Consider the following 23,150-nt stretch of genomic DNA (forward strand, 5'->3'; position numbering starts at 1 on the left):
GCTGAGGTGCCGCAGCGACACCAGGACGCCCTCCACACCCTCCCCGGCCTATACAGAACCAATTGCCCGTCATGGCAGGCGGTCATATGAAATACCGCCACCTCAGTCGGTCGTCGTCGCATCGCCAGGCGCTCCTGCGAAACCTCGTCACATCGCTCTTCAAGCACGAAACGATTGCGACAACATGGCACAAGGCGAAGGAAGCCCAGCGGTTAGCCGAGAAGCTGATTACCCTGGGAAAGAAGAACACAGAGGCGACACGGCGGAGAGCGACGCAGATATTCTACGTACGACACGCCAAGAGCATCCACCAAGAGCGCATACTGACAATGTCAGGAACCAAATGAAATGGTACCCAAGCTATTCGGCCCCATAAGGAAGCGCTACGAAGCAAGACCCGGCGGCTACACTCGAGTTCTCCGCATTGAGCCCATGAAAGAAGACCAGGCCGAATCCGCCATTCTCGAACTCGTAGACGGACCAAAAGACATGCGCTTCGCCATGACCGCAAAAACACTAGCGAGGAGACCAACAAAATTAGGGTTGAGCCCGGGCATCACAATGCACGTCAAGAAGGTCACACAGTTTCGCAAGGATGGTGTGGAGGGCCTGCGGAAAATGGTTCAGTCACTGCGGAAACTACATGCCAAGGGTGTGGATGAGAGGATATTACCTGCGCCTAAGAAGGTATACCCGGAGACTCAGATGAAGAGGGAGATGCACTATCCCGAGGAGGTTGACAGTGGCAAGTACCCGAACAAGATTATGCGAGTCGGAAAGTCAATGAAAGTGACGTCGAGAGCGAAGCCAAGAGTGAAGCCGAGGGCAAAGGTAGCAGAGGAGAGCAAGAAGCAAGAACACCTGATCAAAGAGTAGGATTGTGCCAACAGATGAAGAAGTGGCTATCACGAGGCCTCTGTAGTAAATGTGTAAATGTACAACATATCCATATCCAACACTGCATCAACACGAATCAAGAGGTTGGCTCTTTACCGCACTACTCACGATACTCTGCATGTTTTGCCAGATTGGAGGGCCAATCGACAATTCCTCTCTCACCTGGCTCAAGTGATTGCTCATACATGCGCTCGAGTCATCAAGGTGACCAAGGTCTCGGAGTTTAGTGTGTGGTAACGAGTAGTGAAGCACTTTCTTATTTGGTCAAACACCAAGGTGAACACGGTAGTGACTCCAAAATAAGGCAGATTAGCAGTCTATAAGAGGGAACCTATTTGAGCTTGTCTACTTTCTCCCTCCATCCACTATCCACAACCTGTTCGGTAGCCAATATGTCGTCAAGCAACCAAGACCATTGTGAACAGAAAAGACCGCGTATATCGTAAGTCCTTGTGCATATGATTTTCACGCTTCACTAATCTCCTGCAGAGCCCACAACGCCACTTTTGCCAAGGTCGTCGTTGGTCCCGAAGCACTTACTTTCAATGTGCACCTCGATCTGCTTGTCCATCACTCGCCCTTCTTCCGCGCTGCCCTTACAGGATCCTTCAAAGAAGCCGACGAGAAGCTCGTTACCCTCCCCGATACTGCTAGCAACACTTTTGAGCTGTTTGTCCACTGGCTTTATTACCAACGACTTCCTGTCGAGACAGACTCATCCGAGCTATTTGCACTTTATGACGACGCTGAGGATGATGAAGTTCTGTATGAGAACCTCGTCTCTCTATACATCTTCTGTGACAAGTACGACGTACCCGGGCTGAAGAGGGAGTGCCTCGATACACTTTTCTATCACATTACCGATCATCACTGTCTAGCCCAATTCAATATTGTCCGGCGCACATTCAATAACTTGGAAACAGACCAAGATCCACTCTGTCGTTTCTTGGTCGAGTATTACTGCTACTGGAGTGATGAAACCCTCTGGGCATTGGAGGATGTTCAAGACCTACCTTGGACGTTTAAGGCAAAGGTCATGGCTCATTACGCTAACATGACGTCTGGTGGCCGCGATGCTTATTCACTTGAGTTGTGTAACTACCACGACCATGCAACAAGCAAGGAGAGGAAGAAGTGTGAAAAGAAGAGAGGAGACTGAGAAGGAAGAGAAAGACCACGACGATGACGAGAGTGACTAGACCAGGGAGTCATCTAATGGTTGATCTTCGTTAGGAAGCTTGCTGCATTCTTGGGGTCGATTCTCAAATGATATTGGTTAGTAATGTGTGCTTCAGCTCCAGAGGTTGGGTTTGCTTTGGTTTTAACGACAGGCATGGATGATGAAATAGCTTGGTTGGACTGCACTTGAGTTTGGTGGCTTCGATATTCTATTATCAACTTTAATCGCAAATCTGTCTTTTCTTTCTTCGATTCCAAGTGCTACCGACACGCACCAGCTGATAACAATGTTGGTAGGCTGATCGCCGTCTTTCCCACCATCACGAAGAGTAATTCTCGAGCTACTATTCATATCATCACACACTCGTAAATACTCCATTCTGATAGTCGACAACAATTGCCTTCTCCAGTGCCGTACTTGCCGCCTCCTTGAAAGCTTTGTGAACAGGGTCATCATCAACGTAGTAGTCACGATCTTCGATGGAATGAAACTGCAGGACGAAAGCGTGGGTGATGCCGTTCTGGTGGGCGATGTCAGATTATTGATGATTCCAACACTTTCATCGGCGTTGAATACCTGCAGATTTTCAGTCGAGATATCTTTCCCACCCGAAATCGATACAATGTATGGCCTCAGCGTAGTTGGATGTATGCATGCCTTCTTCAGTCCGAAGAATTGCGCAACCACCTAAAACGTGGCCTCAGCGTTGCTCATCAGCGTTAGTCTTGCGAGCATCTAACCTCTTTGACAGCGAATTTGCTTGTGCCGTCTTTGAATTGGAACAGCACGATATGCGTGGTGTACGGAATAACCGGGCCATGCGGTCCAAAGAAGTACTCTGCGAGCGAATGGCCAAGAGTGCGTGAGAAGAGTATGAGGCCTGTAGCTAAAAGCAGGCAGAATACGAGCCCGAAAGCTCTCTTTGGTATCATCATGCCGCTAGGAGATAGCTCCGTCGAGGGCGTGGAGTTGGCAGTTGGGTCAAAAGCAAAGATATGCGCTCACTGTGCTGCAAAACACCGAGCGAAAGCGCATTGGCAGCGGCGCGACCAGGATAGAAGGAACATGATCCCCCTCCCCTCCGCAAAGGCAAGGTGTACCTGTCGAGGCAACCGAGGGGGATGCGAGCGCTAAATCCTTGGGAGCTGTCGAGCGAATAGCCTGTAGCCGCAAATTGCTGGCAGACGGGGTAGTGGGTCCAAGCTCCCTACCTGCTCCACCTCCAAAGTGGCCCGCGGGTGACGTACCTGAATGAAAGGCATGCGAAGGAAGCACGTCGAAAGGCGAAAAGCCAGTCTTTGGCCGCGTTATGTCCATGCTAAAGTCAACTATGGCGTACAATCCAGACCCGCTCCAGGGCAAGTGGATAGACTTGCGTCAATTGGGACGGCTGAAGCCAGGTTCTGGCTCGATTGCCCACCATGAGTGGGGCCTTGGCATCTACGTCATACGAATGTCAGGTGCAGGCCAACGCTGCGGCTACGACTACAAAAGAGCTCGCATTCCTTGTCTCCTGCAAACCATCACCACAAGCAAATTCACTCACCCCATCACCTCATCCAAAAACACAAATCCTCATCACAATGGCTTCTCTCCACTGTAAGTATGCCCAAGTCAATGGACAAGCTGCTGCCCGCACTTGCACAAGCAATTGCGCAATGTTTGGCAGCATTGGCATCATAATACAACAGTCCAGCTAACAATTGACCTCAGACCTCCCTCCCGTCAAGCCCTCTGCCATCGCTCTCGGCACGGCCTTCAACCACGCTGTCTCCCTCGCCGTCCTTGGACCCGTCTTCGGTGACGCATACCGCCGCGCGCAGCAGGCTAACTCCAAGGAGGAGTACTTCCACACCAAGGAGGCCGCTACCGCTGCCGCATCGTGGGGTAGCTCTATCCTCGGCTCTGGTATCCAGGCCTACGGTGTCGGTGCTCTGATCAACGCTACCGGAACTCTTACCTACAAGGGTGCTGCTTACCTCGGTTCCCTCATCTTCTTCGCTTCCGCCGCTCCCTCAGTACGTCATCCCACATGTCAACCAAAGTCTTCGAATATACGCTAACATTGGCCCAATAGATCGTCTCCCAGGTCGTCACCGAGAAGCGCCCCATGGACACCATCGCCGTCGGCGCTGTTGCCCGCGTCCTCGAGACTGTCGGTCTCAGCTTGTTCCTCACCTACTGGGGAACCCGCACCAACCCCTTCGACTAAGCGTCTCGCCCCATAGTGGTAGAGGAGTTTAGGGATTCTCATCTTTGGCGGTTTAGATTGATTGCTTCAGTCAGCAAACGATGCAGATGATATAAGCTAGCAAAAAGCTTAAAAGGGCTTGCTTGCATTACGATGTAATATACCTCAATGAAGGAAATAATTCACGCTACTACCTTTCTATGATGGATTGTGATGTTGTCTTTCCAGCTTTCTACATTGTGCTTCCCAATATGTTGTCTCGCCATGGGTTTGGGCAGTTGTCCAGAAAACATCTGTTACTGCGCAACAACCTTTCCTTGAAGAAATTATTCTTGCACAATGTTAGTGACCTCGACTTTGAGTCAACAGCTTCTGGAATGATAGCAGTCGCTTGCTATCTGTGATTGCCATTGGTGTTGGGAAATCGAGATGGTTACTTTCTATACACTACAGTTTGCAAGATGTATGAACCTATCGACATAATTTTAAAGTTATTGAAAAGGACTATGCTCTCTTTGTTTTATGTATGACTGCTACGAAGCGACAGAAAAACAGCTTACTGGAGTCTTACTGCGGTGGAATAAGCTTTGATGCCAATTCGGTGTAGTAATGCTGCTAGAGAGCTTAGCATGATAATCTTGATGCAAGTATGATTTCTCAAACATTGCGCATCAGCTACATGCAGCTGTAGATCCGTAAAACCAGACTCGTGTCGGATGTCGAGCAATTGGGCTAAAGACAGTACTCAGGTCTCATGATACACGACATAGTCATCGAGTACAAAGGAGCGATTGGTTCTTTTTCGACTCAAAAAGGCAGGATTCATGGTCACGATTGGTACCCGATTACACGAAGAGTGCATAAAGCAAAGACTGTGCGTCATTGTTATTCTTTTGGAGTCTTGTAGTAATTGCGTCGTTCTGATGTCCGTCTGACTACATGAAGTTGCGACGCCAAAATCTTGATGTCATGGAGCTTAGATGTACCTCGAAGCCATAGGCAGTTTTCCGACAGCAATTTTGTAAGTTGTTCCTTCTCCTAATTTCAGGTATATATATTATGACATTACGCGCTGTAGACTCGGCACGGGGTATATGCCATTGGTAAAGTAACCTTTCGTGAGATGAGCTCCACATGCCTCCATGACATACATCACTCCATTCTTGCAGGCTCGTTCTCATACTGAAACGATAGTATGCATCCCCATTGCTTGTCCTTTGGCATTGCGCATCCGATATTGCAAGCCTCGCCCTATGGCTTTGTATCACCCTCTCCTCCCGGCCGCCTCAAGCAAACCAGACACAGTCGTAACTCTATACCCTCTCCTCTTCAGTTCTGGCAACACCTTTCTCAACATCGGCGCCGTCCACTCTCTCCGATCATGGCAAATGATAATGCTGCCCGGCCGAACCATACTAAGTATATGCCTCGCGTTTACACTAGGATAACCAATCTGAGGATCATGAGGATACACACTACCCAAGACCATCTGGTACTCCATCTCCTTGATCTGCGCCCTCATCCTCGTGCTGAAGAAACCAGACCCAGGTCTAAAGTAGCGCGGTGGATGCGGTTTCCCCACCGCGTCGTACGTGCCGTTGATATACCCTTCTACCTGAGTGACCTCTGCGTAAAGAGTCTCAGGGCTCAGAGAACGAGACGGCTCGTCGTGCATGGCGTGGTTCCCTAGTTCCATACCACTTTTCACAAGACGCTGGAGTGCATCTTCTCTTCCACGCACCTGCCCACCGATAACGAAAAATGTCGCATGTGCTTCATAGTCCTCTAGTACTTTTAGAATCTCGCGCGTGTATTCTGACGGCGCATCATCAATGGTCAATGCAATGACTTTCTCTCCTCCTTTTGCTCTGGGTATAGGCACGTGCCACAGTACGTCAGGCCACCTCCGTTGGAAATATCGGATCAAGACATTTGGCGGCTTGTAGATGACGTAAAAAGGCAAGATGAAAGTTACCACCACGAAGACGATGAAGAACATGGTGTACATGCGTCGCCGACGCGCGGCTCGGGTAGTGGGTAGGCGGAAGATGCGCAGAGGAAGGCGGGGCATGGTACGCCTGTGTGTGCTGCGAGTACAGGGACAGCAGATCTCATTGTCGTGAGCGAACGCCGAAATTAGATGTCATGATGTCGAAGGGTTGCGCAATATCGCGGAGTTGAAGATACGTGGGTGAGGCTTGTGGAGTGGTTGTCGTGGATCAAAGGGGTTAGGGGCATTCGCAGGGATGTACCATTCGGTCTAGCGTGGACACGTGCAAGCGTGGTTTTGGCGAAATTCGCAGCGCGCGAAGTTTCTTCCTTTCTGTACAACTCTTTAGCTACCTACGCAAACTGCTGTGCTCATCAGCGTTTCGCGTTCCACTGACGCGTATGCGTATGTCACTGCTCGGACTTCATGCGCATGTTCTATAGCCACGACTATGTGCTTACGACGTTTTCTAATGTTTGAAACGATCTACGCGCAACAACCTTGCCTATACATCAATCAGCATTTCTATCTTCTATAGATTCAGGAACCAATTTGTCACGCTTATTCGAACAGTATCAACTTCGATATAAGCCCTCTAAGAATGTTCCAAGAACGACACCGTGAGCGTTTAATTGACCTGGCTGCCTTTCATTTGTGGCTACTCGGGTCTCATTGCGCCCATACATCCCTTCCCAAGCTCTTTCGTCTTTGGATATGATATAGTGTAACAACGACGTTGCGTATTTGGAGGCCTTCGCATTGCTGAGATAGACCGGCACGGCTCCTGGTACATCCGGTACCCGAATACCATATGTGTCCGTGGTTGTGCACGTCCGATGACGCGATAACATGCTACCAGCGTATCCGCTACCGCTATAATGATAGGAGAGCCTTGGCTATGGCTGTATACGACCGTGGTGGAATTACAGGCACGGCCACTCCACCCATATTGTGTTCATCGTTCCTCGAAAGGATATCCTTGGACATGCAGTCACAGCTAACATCATCTCAGCATTCCATATTGATCCGATACAGCCGATCTCATTTCAGCACATTACCAATTCTGTGAATAGTCAACGGCCATGTCTCAACCCGTATATGGTGGTCTATATGCTATTCTCAATAAGTGAGGCATTGCTTTACCGTATTTGGACTTTCTCCGCGTTCCCAGTGATGTGACGTCTTTGCTCAATCTATAAACTTTTAGCCCCCGTCAATGCTGTTGTACCGTTGAGACACATCAATTTCCCAGACGCCCGACTTCGGCAGTTCGTCACAATTGCAGCCATGCAGCTTTGCGGCTGATGCCTTGTGAGCGGCACGAAGCGAGGCTGCCATCGTTGTCAAAAAAAAATAGTGTGGATGCTTGTAACGCGTTTCATCGGAAACAAGTTACCGCAGTGTCTGTGGGACTATCACATCGCGATCGAAGATTGCTACACATGTGGCGAGAATAGGCGCTCTTGTGGTGGTTGTGCCAGGGTGAACGTTCTGGCCATCTCAGGCTTGTAAGCCAGAAATCCGACAATTTGGGATCCATGAGAAGTACGAGTAGTGTATACAGCAATCTGTCGGCAAGCGCCGAGGCCGACGGCATGATGGTAACGAAGACGGAGTGTGGAGATACCAATCAGCTGCCCAGACAGCACATACTTTATCGATTAGGAGAATGCAAGGTTTCGAAAACAAGCCTCCGAGGCTAACATTTACATCGGTGTGAACGGCTTCAGGGTACGAATTGGGTAAGCATAGAGATTCAGAGTGTAGGAAAAAATCCCGAGTGTAAGGAAAGTTTCGACACGAAAAGGACCGATGTGGGTAGGGGTGAACTGGGTGTCTGGGTAAAGCTCGGGTGAGAACACCATCGCCACACGCGACAAAAGTCCGTAACTTGGGCGAAGATTTGCGGAATCACGATACCGCGGTCCAGGTAAGCCCAAGATACGAAGAATGGGCGGGTGCTTGCGTCTTTCCGACGCCGATAGATTGGCTTGGTACATTTACACCACGAATCCCAAGATACAGGTCCGGCAAAAGCAATGTGGTCGGTACAGTCGAAGATTAGGTTGTGTTCCCCTGCATTCCCTATATGTTGTGCATAACATTACCGCTGGTGTTTGCGCGGCTGGTACCTTGCTTCGCACAGGGTGTTTCCCTGTGTAAACGCGGCATGCCGACGATTGAAGTTCTTCAAGGAACGTTCCCAGCAGCGGGGGTCGTTGCGCTAGGTTTGAGAGCAGTGTGCGGAGAGGACTCCGCGGCACGTCTAGACCGACAAGGTTTGGCGAGCGATCGTGGGGGAGGCCTGAAACGATCCTCGTTGTGAGATGCCGGATTTAACGTTGGAATTGACGACTCTTCACCGGAAGGTGAACGCGGTAGCTTTACAAAGGGGGGCCACTGGCGACTGAAAGCTTTTGGACCAACTTGTGTATCAAAGGAAGAAAGAGGTAGAGAAGAATAATTTGAGTATATCAGTGGCTGCTGTCTATGGTCAAGACATTGTGGCAAAGACCAAAAATGTACATTGCGATCAAACGTCATGGGACGTTAGGTCTGCTGAGGCGCTAGCACTAGAATATAAAAGAGCTACGCTTCTTACATTCGTATCTTACATATGTATGTTGTTACAGAGTCGTGAATGCATGAATGTACAGGGAGTAATATCGATGGGCCGTGTGGCGGTTGCGTGAAAGTCTGTTCGGAACAGATCTAGACTGGCGGGGTCTTTGGCTTTCTCTTGCCAATATTGTAACCCCAGCTTCGCAGGGTCTTGACAACCTTGGGGAGGACGGCTGCGGTAAGTGGCACACGGAAGAAGATGAGGGATTTGTGCACGAGGTAGGCTAGTCCGAGTTGTGACCAGATTGCTGTGGCTGCTGTCAGCGTTGTTCATTGCCCCAGAGAGAAAGGTTTCCCATACATGCGTTTGACCCACCGTTGTGTCCTACACTTCGTCCAGCCTCGACGTAGCCTTCTCTCGCAGTGGCCTCGGCAGTGGTTTCCTCGATGCCTGCTTCTTCTGGCTTCTTACCAGCGTCTGGGACGACGATGCGGACAACGCTCCAGAGTGCGTTTTTCAGCACTTCTTCATAGTGGCCTATCCGGTCGGTTCCCAGCCAGCGTACTGCTATGAAGCAGAGAGGGAAGTCAATGAGTGACAGTCCTAGGTACACTCCTACCGCCGTCCACCCATATTCGCGGGAAAGCTTCTTGAGCCGCTGTGATACCGACAGCGCAGGCTCAGGACTGCCTAGGTGCGGCGTGGGGTTGTGCGACTGGACAGTGGGCTTGTCACTTTTGAAGCGCAGAGAGCGGAAGCGGCGGGCGAGGGCAGAGCGTTGATAGCGGAAGAACAGGAGGGCGCTCTGCTCGAGCGATTTATTTCCCAGTCTGGAAGGGGCGCCGGATTGGGTAGGCGTGAAGAAGGTGCGAAGGAAGGGCGGTGATGGTCGTGAGGCGGCGCTTCTGGCGGCACGCGCAAACGGCAGCTGGGCAGTCCAGAGGCGATCTACTCGAGGCTTCATGGCATGGGCGGGCGAGTGTTGCGGCGGCAGGTGAATCGGTCTTCACGTGGGGCGGTGGTCGTCGACTCAGGCTCACTGTCACAGCGCTGTGGTGCCGGAAGTCCTCGCCAAAGCTACCTAACGTTGTTGCAGCGTCACTATTGCCATATAATTCTGCCAGGGTCCGCCCGCGGCCAATAGTAATTCCGAACCCCGAGCATTCACCGTCGCCGCACGAATGCCCATGGCGCCATCGTCCGCTCGCGCATGCTGACTTCCTAACGCGGCTGCCGACTCTGCTTTATCCGTAGACCTCACACGCCGCCTTGGGTTTTGTCGCTCGGAGCATTCGGTAGGGCCAACGAGCATCATCCATACACCATGGTTCTCGTCTCGAAGACATCGAAGACGCACAACACGTCCCGTCTTCGACCAGCGCTAGAATGGACCCAGAATGGACCCAGAGTTTACCGAGTCACTGACCGCAAAAGTCATTGCCTCAGGCTTGTCATCGCCATGTCGCATGACGAATCCTGCCAGAGGGACATGTCAGGGCGCACCGACCGAATGGCTTGAGGCAGAGGCGGTGGAGCTGGGATTCAACTCTGTCTCGCCTGTCTTTGCCAGAGTAGAATCGTCTCATTTCCTCAACGCCTTCAGTCTCTCTATACGACAGCGTTTCTGGCCACATGCGACAAGTCCGCGGTGATCCAAGACAAGGGCAGACCAGGGATTACGTCTTGCGCACATTCTCAGAATTGCCTGACAGAAGCGTCAGCCTGCATCAGCCCAACTGTGGCCAAGAGCTTCCTCGGGGAGTCTCGAAGCGTGTTTCCTGCAAACATCTGTTGCAGCCCATTACCAATCAGGCTAGCTACACGCCTCCTTGCGGGCGGAACATGGGCAGCACATGCAGCCATGCACGCTTGACTCCTTCACCCTCGCTTGGCCAGGAAAATCATTGTGATGTCTCGCAAGCGCTCCGGTCATTTGCAATTCCAAAAGCCCGTCAAGCACGCCCGAGGTGTGGCGTTACTGGGTGCCAGCCTGCTCCTCGCTCGACATGCAGCATGGACCATGGTGTGCCGTACTGCATTTCACACGTCGTATTCCTACTCTGCATCTTGAATTCTAAATTGCGGGGGCACCACGCGTAGCTTTATTATCGACCGTGCGGGTCCATTTTGTCTGTATGCGAACCTGTTCGCTGGTACCGATAGCGCAGGTGGTGGAACAGGAGAGCCCTCCGTTACAGAAATCCATCCAACACGACCGTTTCACAACCCACTACCCACACTCCTTTAGACCGCTTGTCATTATCCGGTCGCCTCGCTACGCATGGGGTGACCTTTGGCAAAGCGGTGGGGCACATCACTCTTGGGATAGGACAATTGCCTGCGTCCTGACGGTGGAGTGGCTGATCGAGGGCGTTGGCATCGCGCGGACGCATCCGGCCTCTAACAGTCTTCAACGTTTTACATTAGCCTGATTCGATCTGACAAGGTTCCACACATGGTTCCGCTGTGCTGCAGTCGCCGACTCGTTCAAATGCCTGGCGACGCGTCTGTAATTCCCGGCGCCACTCCCACTGCCGAACAACTGCATCACGACATCGCAAACGACAACTGTATAGTCTTCTGCTTTAGTGAGCCCTTCTCCTGCCATCAACTGGCTCGCCCTTCCTTTTCGTCCAACTTTGTCGGCAACAATCCTGCAGCACGGGTCGGCGCCTGGCTGCGAGGGCCTGGGAAGGTTTGCAAGTTGATCCTTTAAAGTTTTCGGCGTTCCCACAACCCTGCAACCGCACCAGTCTCAAACTTTGAGCTTTGGGTACTGAGCTGACGAGTGATGGAGACCACTTTTCATCTACCTGGCCTTAACATCGTCCTCTTGCCGCCGCATTACCCCCTTGATTGGCCCGTGGTCACGAGCGTTCCTCTGCCCTCTGACGTTCCAAAGCACCGGACAAGGGCTCCTCTCTGAACGGCGCCAGCGTCGTCTGTCCCCCCTGCTAGCTCGGCTAGACTCTGGAGTTGATCGCCCTGCCCTTGCAAAGCTCGGCGCCGTTTGTGACTTCCTGGCGGACAAGGGCCCTTGCCTCTCACATTATTCGGCGGGATGATACTGTGCTTTGGTGTTACACCCATTCCTTCGCTTCACAACTTGACAGCGCCCAAAACGGCACGCTCCCGGAGCCAACTGTTTGAGGCTTCGACTAAGCTCTTACCCTGCAGAGCTGCATGAGTTGCTGTTCAGGATCTGCCTGTTTCTCCACGTGGGTTCGTCTCATTCTCAAGCTGCCTATTAATATGCCTTGGTATATAGACTACCTGTCCGCACTACTTCCTCACCTATTCTGCACCGTGTCTCACTACCCGTCACCGCTCTCTTGACATACATTTCGACTCTCACGCTCCTTATCTTTGTCAACACTACTATCACCAATCGCTCCTTCCTCTCTCGTTTAGCTTCATCACCAACCAATATACTCTGCATTAGACAGCAACATGGGTGGTAACACGGAATATATAGCAGGCCATGGCTACCTCTCTCTCGGTCAGGCTGTCCACGTTGCTCAAAACAGCGAAGGAGGCGTTGACCAGCAACTTGCTCAATTCCTCGAAAAGCGTCTCGCCGTAGTCTGGTCAAAACTAAACGCTCAACCACAATCCTATATCCTGCCTCCAGACGAGTTCGCGCTTATGAACTATTATCGCACACGATTTGGAGATAACGAAGTAGTCCGCAACGCTACTAAACGCTTTTGGGACAATCACAAAGGCGGCCAATAGTAGCTCGCCGGACATACTGCTCTCATTCGCATTCGACGGGTGACAGAAGAAATTCGCGGACGTCGGAACGGCACACATACCACCACCCACCTCGCAACTGCTTTTCCCAAGCCTTCGTCTACAACACCCACTTTCCGCAAGCTTCCGCCGCATATCGAATGAGGCACCTGCTGCATTTTTGAATTGATGATGTGAGTTACCTTGCGCTATCACCAATCCATGACGTACTGACCTGAACTAGCTGGCTATCACATATCGACATCGAATTTCTTACTTGGCGTTCATCGGTGCACCAAGATACCTGGACTTTTTCCGAGATACCTCTGACAACGGAGTAACGGCGTTAAACACAGCAAACCACTACTGGCCGGTTGCAAAAATGGCGTTTAGCATGTGTAACTGGAAGCGCAAGAGCGATGGAGTTTCTGCAAGGCGCAATGGCGAATTATTAGAATTGGCATCACCTTTACGAGCAGCACCCATCTACGGACAGTCACGTCTCGTAGCACTGCTCTTAATACTAATGACGCTATCTCAATCTGCTTCCGCTCTACTGACGACACCCCCGTTTGCGCAGTCCCGTTCCCAGACCTTGTCCTTGAGAAACCGTGCTACGAACGAATCGTCCCTTCTAGAGTGTCTTGAGGTTACGCCACCGGTCCTGAGTCCAACTGACGCATGCCAGCAAACTTTGATGGTCCATACTTTTGCCTACTCGTACGGCCAACCTTTTGTAGGTCAGTACAATCCACCGAACTGCAGCTTCAACAGAGTCACGATCAACTTTACGGTCACTTCCGCTGGCCGACAATTCGACCGGCTTGCTTTGATGTTCCTTGATGACACCGAGGTATTCCGTACTTCCACCGCTGAGCCGACTCAGAGCGGCATCATATGGAGCTATGTCAAGGACATGAGCGGCTACCTTGCTCTGTTCAAGACGCCGCAGAAGATCATCTTTGATCTCGGCAACATCGTTGACGATACATATACTGGCCTCTGGAACACCACGCTGACCGCGACCTTCTTTACTGCCGATGATGCGATCGAGCCCGCAGATGTCATCATTCCAATCTCAGCACAAAAGTCTAGCGAGGATGCGTCGAGTGCGTTCGTCGTCCCGGAAACAAGAGCAGTCAACAGTGCTACACTCCCAAAGAACGCCAAGAAAGCTGTCTTCTCGATTTCCGCTTGTGGTCAGGCCGCTGAAGAGTTCTGGTGGAGCAACGTACTGTCATCAGACACTACCGCATTCGGCAACGATACTACATTGTATGGTCACTCGGCCTTCCGAGAGCTTCGTCTTCTGATCGATGGAACCTTGGCTGGTGTTTCCTGGCCCTTTCCAGTCATCTTTACTGGAGGTGTGGTGCCGGGATTCTGGAGACCTGTCGTAGGCATCGATGCATTTGATCTGCGGGATGACGAGATAGACATCACTCCATTCATACCATTACTCAGCGACGATCAACCTCATAGCTTTGAAATACAGGTTCTCGGGGTTGATGATGATGGTCACGGACATGGGAACTTTACTACGGCAATTGGATCGAATTGGGTCGTTACTGGAAAGATATTCGTTTGGCTCGATTCCAGTAACAACCCTACAACAGGCACCATTGCCACCTCTCGCTCTACTTCCGCCATCACACTGCAGTCGACAACACATGGAAACTCAAACGCCAGTGAAAGCATATCTTTGGATTACTCTATACAGGTCACTCGTAATGTGGACATCAGATCTACCATTGACACGCCCACAGGATCGAAAACTGTAACATGGACACAGAAGCTCACCTTCTCCAACGTCGGTACTCTCAGCAACGGCGGTAACGACCAGATCGTTCGCCAGTCGACAACAGGCACACATACATCATCCTCCGACTATTCTAGAAGCTTCGAATATCCCCTTTGGGTTCTATCATCCTACAACGCACCAGCAGGAGGCAACGTTACCATTGACGCCAGCATGGATCGAAGTAAAAACGTGCTGCAGCAAGGCGACTTGGCCTTTCCGAACGACCTGAAGACATTCGACTACACACGCCTACGCTCGATGCCTTACAGCAATCAGGCATTCCTTAGTGCAGACTTGAAAAACAGGCAGAATGGTACAGCATCTTATCTGTCCGTCCCCGCACTCAAGAAGTCATTTGGATCAGGCAACACGGAGCAACGCCTTACACTCAGTGATGGCACACAAGAAGTGTACCAAAGGCACATTGTAGCTTCTAACGACTCGATCGTGTATGACGACCAAAGCTTCGGTGGTCAGGCGCGTGGCCAAAGCAAATTCGCCGCACCCGGCCAACAGGGCTCCCGAGAAAGAGCGCATGACTTTGCGGCAACAGGCGTTAGGGCAATGCTAGGTAGGGGGCCACTGTAGGCGGCAAGAAGTAATGATGAGGAAGGTGGAGTCGGATCTACATGGATGAAGGAAGGTTTACCGGTATCTGCACGACACTTGACGAGCAAGCGATGTGGCACCGCCGACATGGGCATCTTGACAGTCTGTGGTGCTTGGTAACTGTCATGTTGCTTTCGGGATAGGTTGAGCGGATCTCAAAGGTGGTTTCCTGCTGGCTGCTGTGTTTGCTTCACTGCATTTATTCTCCGTTATCGCACTGCATGGTTACTCCAAATCAATGGGATTCACGACATATGCGCTGTCAGTCTTCTTTCAGTATTGTTTCGCGAGCAAGCACAGTGAAGTCTTACTGCAGTATTCTCCTATTCTCATCGCTCGATCTCAACACTATGACCTCACGCTATGCAACTGATCATCCAAAAAACTAGGCGCCATGTACTCTTCACAGCGGGATGGTAGTCGCAGTACGAGTCGCGCGACGATACTCATCCTCTCCATCAATGTCTTAGCTAAGCCACCAAGTCCCACAGCATAAACTTTCCAAGCTGTCACAAGGTGACGAGACTAATCATCTCATGGTGCTTACAGCATTTTTAGGAAAGAAAATCTCGCTTGCCACTGTCCATGTGGCCGTTCGATAGTTCGCGTTCATGCCGTCTCGCCCCACCCTACCTATATCGCTTTCGCTGATATATCCCTTTCCCATCCTTACCGGTATTACCAGCACCCCACGCCGATCCATATCGAACATGGACCAGGAAGTAGGATTTTTTTCTTGGTATTCCTCAACATGGGTCTTCCTTGGGCACCAACGTCGCCATCTCCGAAGTGTTTACATTGCCGTCGTGATGTGGGGATGGACAAAAAAAGGACACCACTACCGGATATCTCCATTCCCGCGCAAGGCGCACCATCATAGTCTCGATGATATAACCCTTAGCTTTGTTCAACGGCGACCTAAAACTTAATTGCGACGTCGAGTGGGCGAGTCGCAAAGAGTCGGCAAAGCTGTCCACATGAAGCATCAAGATAGACATGTGTCTCACTACTTTTTCTTTTTTTCCAACCTTCAACAGAAAAACACGATTGTTCATGTGTTTGGGCATCAAGCCAAGCTGTTGGTGATACAGCGCGCTTAGGTCACGTTGTTGATTCCCTTTTAGCCGACGGGCTGTCCTTACGCGCGCTCCCGTGGGGCGCCTTGAGCGGGAGATTTGCAGTCGATCTGTGCGTACGCTGCCTCCCCTCGTGGCAAGCCTGAAACGTCGGTAATGCGTGGTGAACTGTGGTTTTCACCTGGGATTGTCTACTTGGGCAGAATGTAACCTAGGCGATGCGTTGTAAGGGAGACCTTCCGTGACCACGCAGTACTACGGCTAAAGCTGCCTCACTAAACAAAGGGTTGCGAATCCGAGAATTTTGTCTTGCATTTAGGGTTTGCAAAAAGGAATGCACTTTTGTTGTAGGGGGGTTTGGGGCCATCTGCCGCAGACACCGTCTTGCTCTTCGACTTGTCGACCCCTGACGGTAGATCCACTCTGTTGGAAAATTACGTTTCCTTGATGGGAACCGATAGCGATTGGATGCCGTGCATGAGCGCTACAAAGGGAAGACACTCATCACACCAATATCACGTCGAGTGTAGCGCGTGCTGCCGTGTGTTCCAGCCTTATACGCCCCATAGCTGCGAGTCATGATAGTCGTTATGAAACGCTCCACCACTTATTTCCTTTTTCGATCCAGCTCACTGGCCACAATCATTGGGCCCACCCATGACGCAAGGATGGTGTGCACCTTTTTCCCGAAGTTCGTAAAGAAAGTTCATAGATTATCGCTGACAGCCGTGGTGTTGTCGTTGTCATTTACTTGTAACACACAATGGGGATCCTAGTTTTCGCCTTCCGCGACCCCGGTATACAGACGTGTGACTGACAGGCCGGGGTAAGTGCTTCGCTTGCATCATTTGTGTGACGAGCAGTAGCGTTGCCCATGGTCAAGCGATGTGGCAGACGATGCTGTTGTGCCACTAGAGCAGCGGCTGGACGCCGTTTTACGGGCTGGGAGATGCCGCAATCCACTTTCAAGAGCGGCAGACTAGCGCCACTGATACTAGTAATGGTGTGCTGCGAGATAGCGACCATTATTAGGAATTGCTCACAAATAAAGGGTTGTCTAGAATCGCGGGTTTAGTGACGAGATCCGCACGTCACGCCTGATTTGAAGATAGTGTGGGGGACCTTTGATCCGAGGAAGTGCTCCCTGCAAATCTCCTCCTACGATGGGTTATCACCAAATCTGCAGCATCGCTTCCAAGCCATCATTTTGTGGCTGCCAGCCGTTGGCCCGCCTACATGTGGATGGAAAGTTTGTTTGAGCCACACGGCTACAAGCGTTGCTGGTCCTGTCCAACATCTAACATCTCTTGCCGTTGATCGGTGTAGTAAACCTTCTCGGTGCGCGAAGCGCCCAAAAGAACGCCTCTAACTCTGTCTTGACAGCTCATGCATAGCGATGGTGTGCCAGCGGGTTTGTCATCAATTGGAGTAATGTGACGAGAGGGCGATCAGAGAAGGAACGGGTTGGTCCTCCGCGTTCTCAAGGATAGTGTCGGTCACCAAGAGCGCCTGTGTACCAACAACAATCGCGAGCGTAGCTGCGTCTGCAAAATACGGGTCGCATGGCCTTAAAGACTGGAAAAGGGCCGGATAGCCTTGTCTTATATATGGGCAACTTCATTTCGATGTTGATCAAATTTGGCTGGTATTCATGCGCAACCAAAAGAGAAGGAGCTGCCTAGGTGAGAAACTCGATGGTAGCAGGGTTCAGTGTGAACTGCTGATAGGATGTGAGTATCACCAAATACATGAGTCAGGCAACACTCACTCGTTCTTCCTACATGATACACCCCTACGTTTGAAGAAGACCTCTTCATGTGCCAACTGACCCGCCGCATTGATTGCCAAGGTTGGACCGAGGTATCTGCATGGATCGATAATGGCGGGGTAGGTAGGCCAACGTCATTATGAAAAAACAAACGTCCTCTGCAGTTACTTCAACACATATCAAGTCTTTTGAGAACTAGAGAAGTGGTCGCGTCTAAAATGGATACTCTTCGATGAACCAGCGGGGTCTGGGGGAAAGCTACGCGAGGGAGGGGCGAATGTGTGGATCTGGGGCAGTGTCGCGTGCCTGTGACTCGTCGACTGGATTGCCGCCTTCCTCATTCACAATTGGCGCCCGTGGCTGGCGTTTCGTTCGCCGTCCATCATGTCTTCATGTCATCGTCACTGACCTGCAACCCTCTATCATTCCTCCATGAAGCACTATGGTACAGGCATCGCTCTCCACCTCTCTTCAAAACGATGATAAATCGCTGCAGCAGCTCAACGAGCGCGAACCCGAGGCTGAATCGTCTCTAAAAACCGGTGATAAGACGGATGATACGCTGACTGTTCATCGCGGGGCAATTCGCGTTCCTTCCCCGGACCCATCCCTTGTATCAATAGACGATTCGAACATTATACGATTTGGTCAAAATCCAGACTATGCTCCTCTGTACCATGACAGATATGCTTCACGCTTACCCGCTCCTCCGCGAACCTTCAAAGGCAGGATTCAAGCATCATGGACATCAAACAAGGGCCTAGCACTTGTTCTACTTGCTCAACTGTTCGGAACTCTAATGAATGTAACCACGAGAATACTAGAAATGGAAGGAAATAAGGGTATGAAGACCCCCCAGTAGCGACAGCCGCATATACTGACAGAGTATCATAGGCAATGGATATCACCCATTCCAGATCTTGTTCGCGAGGATGAGTATCACCGTGGCATGTTCATCTTTCTACATGTGGTACAAGAAGACAGAACACTTCCCTTTCGGAATGAAGGAAGTCCGCTCGTTGTTAGTTGCTAGGGGGCTTTTCGGCTTCTTTGGAGTCTTTGGAATGTACTGTAAGTTATGCAGCCTCGATCAAGGAACCGTGTGGGTACAGTAACTCGTCTCAGCTCGTCAGATGCTAGGTCGCGCTCGAGGATTCTTGCTCACCCACTGCTGTGATGGACTCCACAGTACATCATATGGGCCCTTCCTGCATTTCATAGCGCTAACTATCACAGACTCCCTGTTGTACCTACCTCTGGCCGATGCTACGGTCATTACATTTCTGGCACCGTCGCTCGCCTGTTGGGCATGCTCATATTTCATCAATGAGCCGTTCACCCGGATGGAACAGATCGCTGCTTACGTCTCGCTCTTTGGCGTTGTCCTTATCGCAAGACCCGTTACATTGTTCTCTGCGCTGTCGCATTCCGACGCACCTATTCCTCCTGCTACCGGCGACTTAGATGCCCTTCTGCCGAACACAACTGTATCTTCACCCGATCGTCTCGCTGCCGACTATGATTCGGTGACGCCAACGCAACGGGCAATGGCAGTAGGCATTGCAATGCTGGGTGTCATCGGAGCAGCAGGTGCATATACCACAATTCGATGGATCGGCAAGCGAGCACATCCGCTCATATCCGTCAACTACTTTGCAACATGGTGTACAATTGTCAGCATAGTGGCAATGTTTACCATACCTGGTGTTGGCTTCCTGCTTCCGAACAGCCCGAGAGACTGGTGCTACCTAATCTTTCTGGGCGTCTGCGGTTTCGTAATGGTACGTCTATTGGATAGTGCCGCCGTGTTATGCTTCTTGACTGACAACGCTTAGCAATTCCTCTTAGCCGCAGGCCTTCAATACGAGAAGTCATCTCGCGCAACAAACATGGTGTATATGCAAATGCTCTTCGCACTCGCATTTGACAAGCTGGTCTGGGGCACGACACCTGGCGCTTTATCCATAACTGGATCGTCGCTTATCCTTGGTTCGGCAATATACGTTGCGATGAATAAGGAGGCGCCGACGAAGAAAGTGGAGCCAATGGGAAGAGGAGACGACGAGGAAGAGAGGGGTTTGATATCGTCGGAATTTGAAGGCGAACGAACAGACGAAGAAGACGCAGACATACCGATGAGGCCATTGAGATGATGAAGAGACGTTCACATGGAGTGTCTGCAATAACAGCGACTTGATGCGCTTTGGGAAAGAAAATTGCCAGGGTATTTCACATGAGTATGGAAAGAAACATAGACCATAGACGCTTATCGAAACATGATTACATATCTACTTACAACGCTCACAAATTCAACCCACTATGGTGTTGTTATGAATTTTCCTTGCTTCATTCTCATCGTAATGGGTGTTCTGCTATGTTTAGTAATGGAACCTCCGGTAACATCTTGAAGTGGGGAGTAGCTACTCCACCTAAGTTCCACACTGCGCAACTCAATCTTGACTAAGGTTCAAACGCGAGAACGCGACGCGACAAGCATCTACAATCAAATAGTATATTTACGATGATTTTATTCAGAATTTCATCAAACAATCCTCTGTGGCGCAATTGGCTAGCGCGTCTGACTGTTACATCAGTGGCTATCAGGAGGTTGGAAGTTCGAGCCTTCCCGGAGGAGGATTCTTTTTTGCCCGTTGAATGAACATCACCCATGGTCAAAACACCATGATGACACGCTCAGTTGCTCCTATGCCCTATAAGGTAAATATTTTTTGTTACACATTTGGTGGACTGCCGGCCTTATTGTGTTTGTGTATAGTTTTCTTGCTGCAAAGATTAGATCTGTTCAAAGGACACAGATTGCTTTGCACTATATCTTCAGAAGTACATGCATATCCGCCTTTCATGCACTCATGTAACGTCAGCCCTAGATTCTGGTCTTCTGCACACTTTCAAATCTCACCCTACCGTCTTCAATTTCCAGCACATTAACAGGGACCTTGACGCGTAATGGCTCCTCGCCTGGCAGATTCATAGGAGCTGAGAAACCTGCTACATGCGAAACCATGCTGTCACATGTCGGACAATTCCATTCTCTGTGCGCTGAGGCAGAATCCTCGTTGCTGTTCTGCTCAATCCTCTTGATGCAGACGTTGCAGAATTGGTGGTCACAGGGACGGATACTGACTGTGTTAGGAAGAAGAGGCACAACTGAAGAAGAATTACTTACATGCAGTCACACAGTCGAAGTTCGCATGTCGTGCACATTTTCGGCTTTGTTGGGTCAAACTCTGGTTCAGTACTGATGCCGACTTGTTGGTCCATCTGGATAACACTCTTCACATTGTCGAAATCACCTCCGTGGAGGCGCTCGTCTACCTTTTCTTTTACAACGAAAAATTGTCCAGAAGCTTCGGTGTACGCTTTGGCATCCATCGACGGAGGCCGTGGGACGATGTGCGTTACCTTTTCGCAGCTTACTGGGTCGAGGATGTGCACATGGAGAATGCGTGCAGCAGAGTGGTTCCATAATGTGGCTGGGTAGGGATCTTTGTATATATCTTGAACTACATTCTGGGTCAGTAAAAGTAAGACGAATGTGTATTTAGCCCTACTCAGTTTTCCGCCAGCGGCTAGACCCATGGCGCTGATATCTCTCGCATCATTGACCTCGAGTTCTCTTTTGGTGTTATCCTCAGAGTTGTAATCCAAGCTTTCTGTCTTGCTCGAAAACTCTGTCACTTGTTCGGGCAAAAGACTGTGGAGTGCTGATGCACTCGGGATCTCCAATGTGTCTTTAATGGGGGCCATTGGCAGTTGTCCCGGACTACCACTGTTGGTGTCGCAGCGTACATGGACGCTGTAACTTGACCTCAATCTACTACTGTACGAGGGCTGCATAGATGGCAGCGTGGCAAAATGCATTTGGGCGATCACCTTAAACATATAGGTTAGCGAGAGACCCACGTATGTTTTAGTTGAACCTACTCTACACGTGATATACGATCCTGGTTTTGCAAGATGCTTTATCTTGAGAGGCTCCTCATATATGGAATCGGCCGGGTACGATCTCAGAACATCGCCGATATTTCTACCAAGCTGCTCAGGTGTCTTCATCTCATCAAGGCCGCTGGGAAAACCGCGTGCACTCTTCACGATGTGTTTGTCCTTGCCATACGACCACAAGCGCTGCTTCGGAAAAAGTTCCGGTGTGATTTCAAGTTGAAGCCCTCCATGCTGCTCTTTTGACGTCTTTTGACCTTCGACGGTGTATCCAGATCCCACTTCTTTCAGTTAGCTGAGTTCTATGAGAGGTAAGCCAGTGACGTACGCGGCATGGCGACAAACTGGCGAACTACGCCAGGCGCTACACAAATACCATCTAACCATGGTTGACCAGGTATGACGATATAATCTTGCTGCTGATCCTCGACTTCTTTGTCAGCAGTCTCCTCTATCGTGTGACCCGAGATAGTGTTGACATGGCCCATGAAAACACGGACAGCCCATTTGTGCTGCTTGGGCTCGAAATTCAGCCACATAGCTTCCCTCTGCCACATGGGGAAAAACACACCGCCGCGTTTGCATATATTGTTCGGAAGATGGCTGGAATATGCTTTTACGCTGAACAGTTCGTAACTTCCCAACGAGGCTGGCAGCTGGTGCAACCTGTTATCATCTGGCATTCTCGGTGTTCGTTCGAAAGACACGTGAAATCCGTAGTTGGTTTCCACGGCGCGTTTCGAGGAGGATATCGGGGTGATATTAAAGTCAATATCTGGACCATGATGAGTGTTTGCGTGTGAGATAAGCGATTCTGTGAGTCTGATTGTGTTCTTGGTGGATATCTGGTCGTCCGTGACCACAACGACTTCGTCATGGTTGCTCACGACGTATTTGCGGGCGTCTTCGCGGTACTTTACATCGTCTATTATCAGCTCTAGAGGCTTTTGGAAGCCGTGTTCTGCTTCGCGTCAGTAGAATGCCCGATTATCAGAAATATAGGTTGATAACCTTCAATCCGATTCCAAAGCTCAGACATTGGCTCGTCATCATGTATGATCATAGAGAACGGCGACGATCTAGACCTTTCGGATGGAGTTTCACTCTCGCTGACTCGATGAAGATGTTGTGAATTCTCTAGGCCCTCAAACACGACCCGGCGAGAGCCTATCGGAACGACTTGGGTCGATGTTGAGCAGCTCATCGTAGACAACAGATCTGCGTCTTAATCGGAACGTTGGATAACCTGCTATGTTAGAGAGAGAAAGAGAGAGAGGGATTATGATGCTTATCTTGAGGTTCAAGTCAGCTCGATGGCTGCCTTTCAGCCTTTCAGCCTTGTCAGGTGGGATGACCTCAGCCTCGCATGCACGCCCGCATTCG

At 50.6% G+C, this 23,150-nt stretch overlaps 9 protein-coding genes and 1 non-coding gene across 10 annotated transcripts; 6 read left to right on the plus strand and 4 right to left on the minus strand.

The window, feature by feature from the left end:
- Positions 1-71: 71 nt before the first annotated feature.
- Positions 72-1,322, plus strand: CC77DRAFT_967269 (ribosomal protein L17; the record flags this gene model as incomplete). Its single annotated transcript, XM_018535745.1, has 2 exons — positions 72-287; positions 337-1,322. 2 exons carry the CDS (start codon positions 72-74, stop codon positions 874-876), a joined length of 756 nt encoding a protein of 251 aa, XP_018383474.1. The 3' UTR covers positions 877-1,322.
- On the plus strand, positions 1,084-2,137 carry CC77DRAFT_209901 (hypothetical protein). Its single transcript, XM_018530651.1, has 2 exons — positions 1,084-1,339; positions 1,387-2,137. The coding sequence occupies exons 1-2, from the start codon at positions 1,290-1,292 to the stop codon at positions 2,054-2,056; spliced, it is 720 nt and encodes a 239-aa protein (XP_018383475.1). The 5' UTR covers positions 1,084-1,289; the 3' UTR covers positions 2,057-2,137.
- Positions 2,138-2,249: 112 nt separating this feature from the next.
- CC77DRAFT_993372 (stress responsive A/B barrel domain-containing protein) lies at positions 2,250-3,450 on the minus strand. The gene is made up of 3 exons (XM_018536410.1): positions 2,818-3,450; positions 2,654-2,764; positions 2,250-2,597 (listed from the first exon to the last, which is right to left on the minus strand). Exons 1-3 carry the CDS (start codon positions 3,010-3,012, stop codon positions 2,433-2,435), a joined length of 471 nt encoding a protein of 156 aa, XP_018383476.1. The 5' UTR covers positions 3,013-3,450; the 3' UTR covers positions 2,250-2,432.
- A 148-nt stretch (positions 3,451-3,598) lies between these two features.
- On the plus strand, positions 3,599-4,456 carry CC77DRAFT_1022302 (DUF1761-domain-containing protein). The gene is made up of 3 exons (XM_018525434.1): positions 3,599-3,676; positions 3,791-4,095; positions 4,155-4,456. Exons 1-3 carry the CDS (start codon positions 3,661-3,663, stop codon positions 4,287-4,289), a joined length of 456 nt encoding a protein of 151 aa, XP_018383477.1. The 5' UTR covers positions 3,599-3,660; the 3' UTR covers positions 4,290-4,456.
- Positions 4,457-5,532: 1,076 nt separating this feature from the next.
- Positions 5,533-6,339, minus strand: CC77DRAFT_1010679 (chitooligosaccharide deacetylase; the record flags this gene model as incomplete). The annotated part of the gene is made up of 1 exon (XM_018523665.1): positions 5,533-6,339. One exon carries the CDS (start codon positions 6,337-6,339, stop codon positions 5,533-5,535), a length of 807 nt encoding a protein of 268 aa, XP_018383478.1.
- A 2,631-nt stretch (positions 6,340-8,970) lies between these two features.
- CC77DRAFT_940539 (hypothetical protein) lies at positions 8,971-9,785 on the minus strand (the record flags this gene model as incomplete). Its single annotated transcript, XM_018534740.1, has 2 exons — positions 8,971-9,128; positions 9,182-9,785. The coding sequence occupies 2 exons, from the start codon at positions 9,783-9,785 to the stop codon at positions 8,971-8,973; spliced, it is 762 nt and encodes a 253-aa protein (XP_018383479.1).
- A 2,486-nt stretch (positions 9,786-12,271) lies between these two features.
- CC77DRAFT_967281 (hypothetical protein) lies at positions 12,272-15,353 on the plus strand (the record flags this gene model as incomplete). The annotated part of the gene is made up of 2 exons (XM_018535746.1): positions 12,272-12,505; positions 12,798-15,353. 2 exons carry the CDS (start codon positions 12,272-12,274, stop codon positions 14,940-14,942), a joined length of 2,379 nt encoding a protein of 792 aa, XP_018383480.1. The 3' UTR covers positions 14,943-15,353.
- A 2,896-nt stretch (positions 15,354-18,249) lies between these two features.
- On the plus strand, positions 18,250-19,960 carry CC77DRAFT_1010682 (hypothetical protein; the record flags this gene model as incomplete). Its single annotated transcript, XM_018523666.1, has 4 exons — positions 18,250-18,649; positions 18,702-18,878; positions 19,029-19,588; positions 19,643-19,960. 4 exons carry the CDS (start codon positions 18,250-18,252, stop codon positions 19,958-19,960), a joined length of 1,455 nt encoding a protein of 484 aa, XP_018383481.1.
- Positions 19,961-20,357: 397 nt separating this feature from the next.
- On the plus strand, positions 20,358-20,442 carry CC77DRAFT_t64. The gene has a single exon. It is a non-coding gene; the product is annotated as a tRNA-Asn (tRNA).
- Positions 20,443-20,498: 56 nt separating this feature from the next.
- Positions 20,499-23,009, minus strand: CC77DRAFT_1022310 (hypothetical protein). The gene is made up of 6 exons (XM_018525435.1): positions 22,779-23,009; positions 22,096-22,728; positions 21,753-22,048; positions 21,380-21,701; positions 20,995-21,331; positions 20,499-20,947 (listed from the first exon to the last, which is right to left on the minus strand). Exons 1-6 carry the CDS (start codon positions 22,969-22,971, stop codon positions 20,692-20,694), a joined length of 2,037 nt encoding a protein of 678 aa, XP_018383482.1. The 5' UTR covers positions 22,972-23,009; the 3' UTR covers positions 20,499-20,691.
- Between the last annotated feature and the right edge of the window lie 141 nt (positions 23,010-23,150).

This window comes from Alternaria alternata, assembly GCF_001642055.1.
Source record: "Alternaria alternata strain SRC1lrK2f unplaced genomic scaffold CC77scaffold_16, whole genome shotgun sequence".
Classification (NCBI taxonomy): Eukaryota; Fungi; Ascomycota; class Dothideomycetes; order Pleosporales; family Pleosporaceae; genus Alternaria; species Alternaria alternata.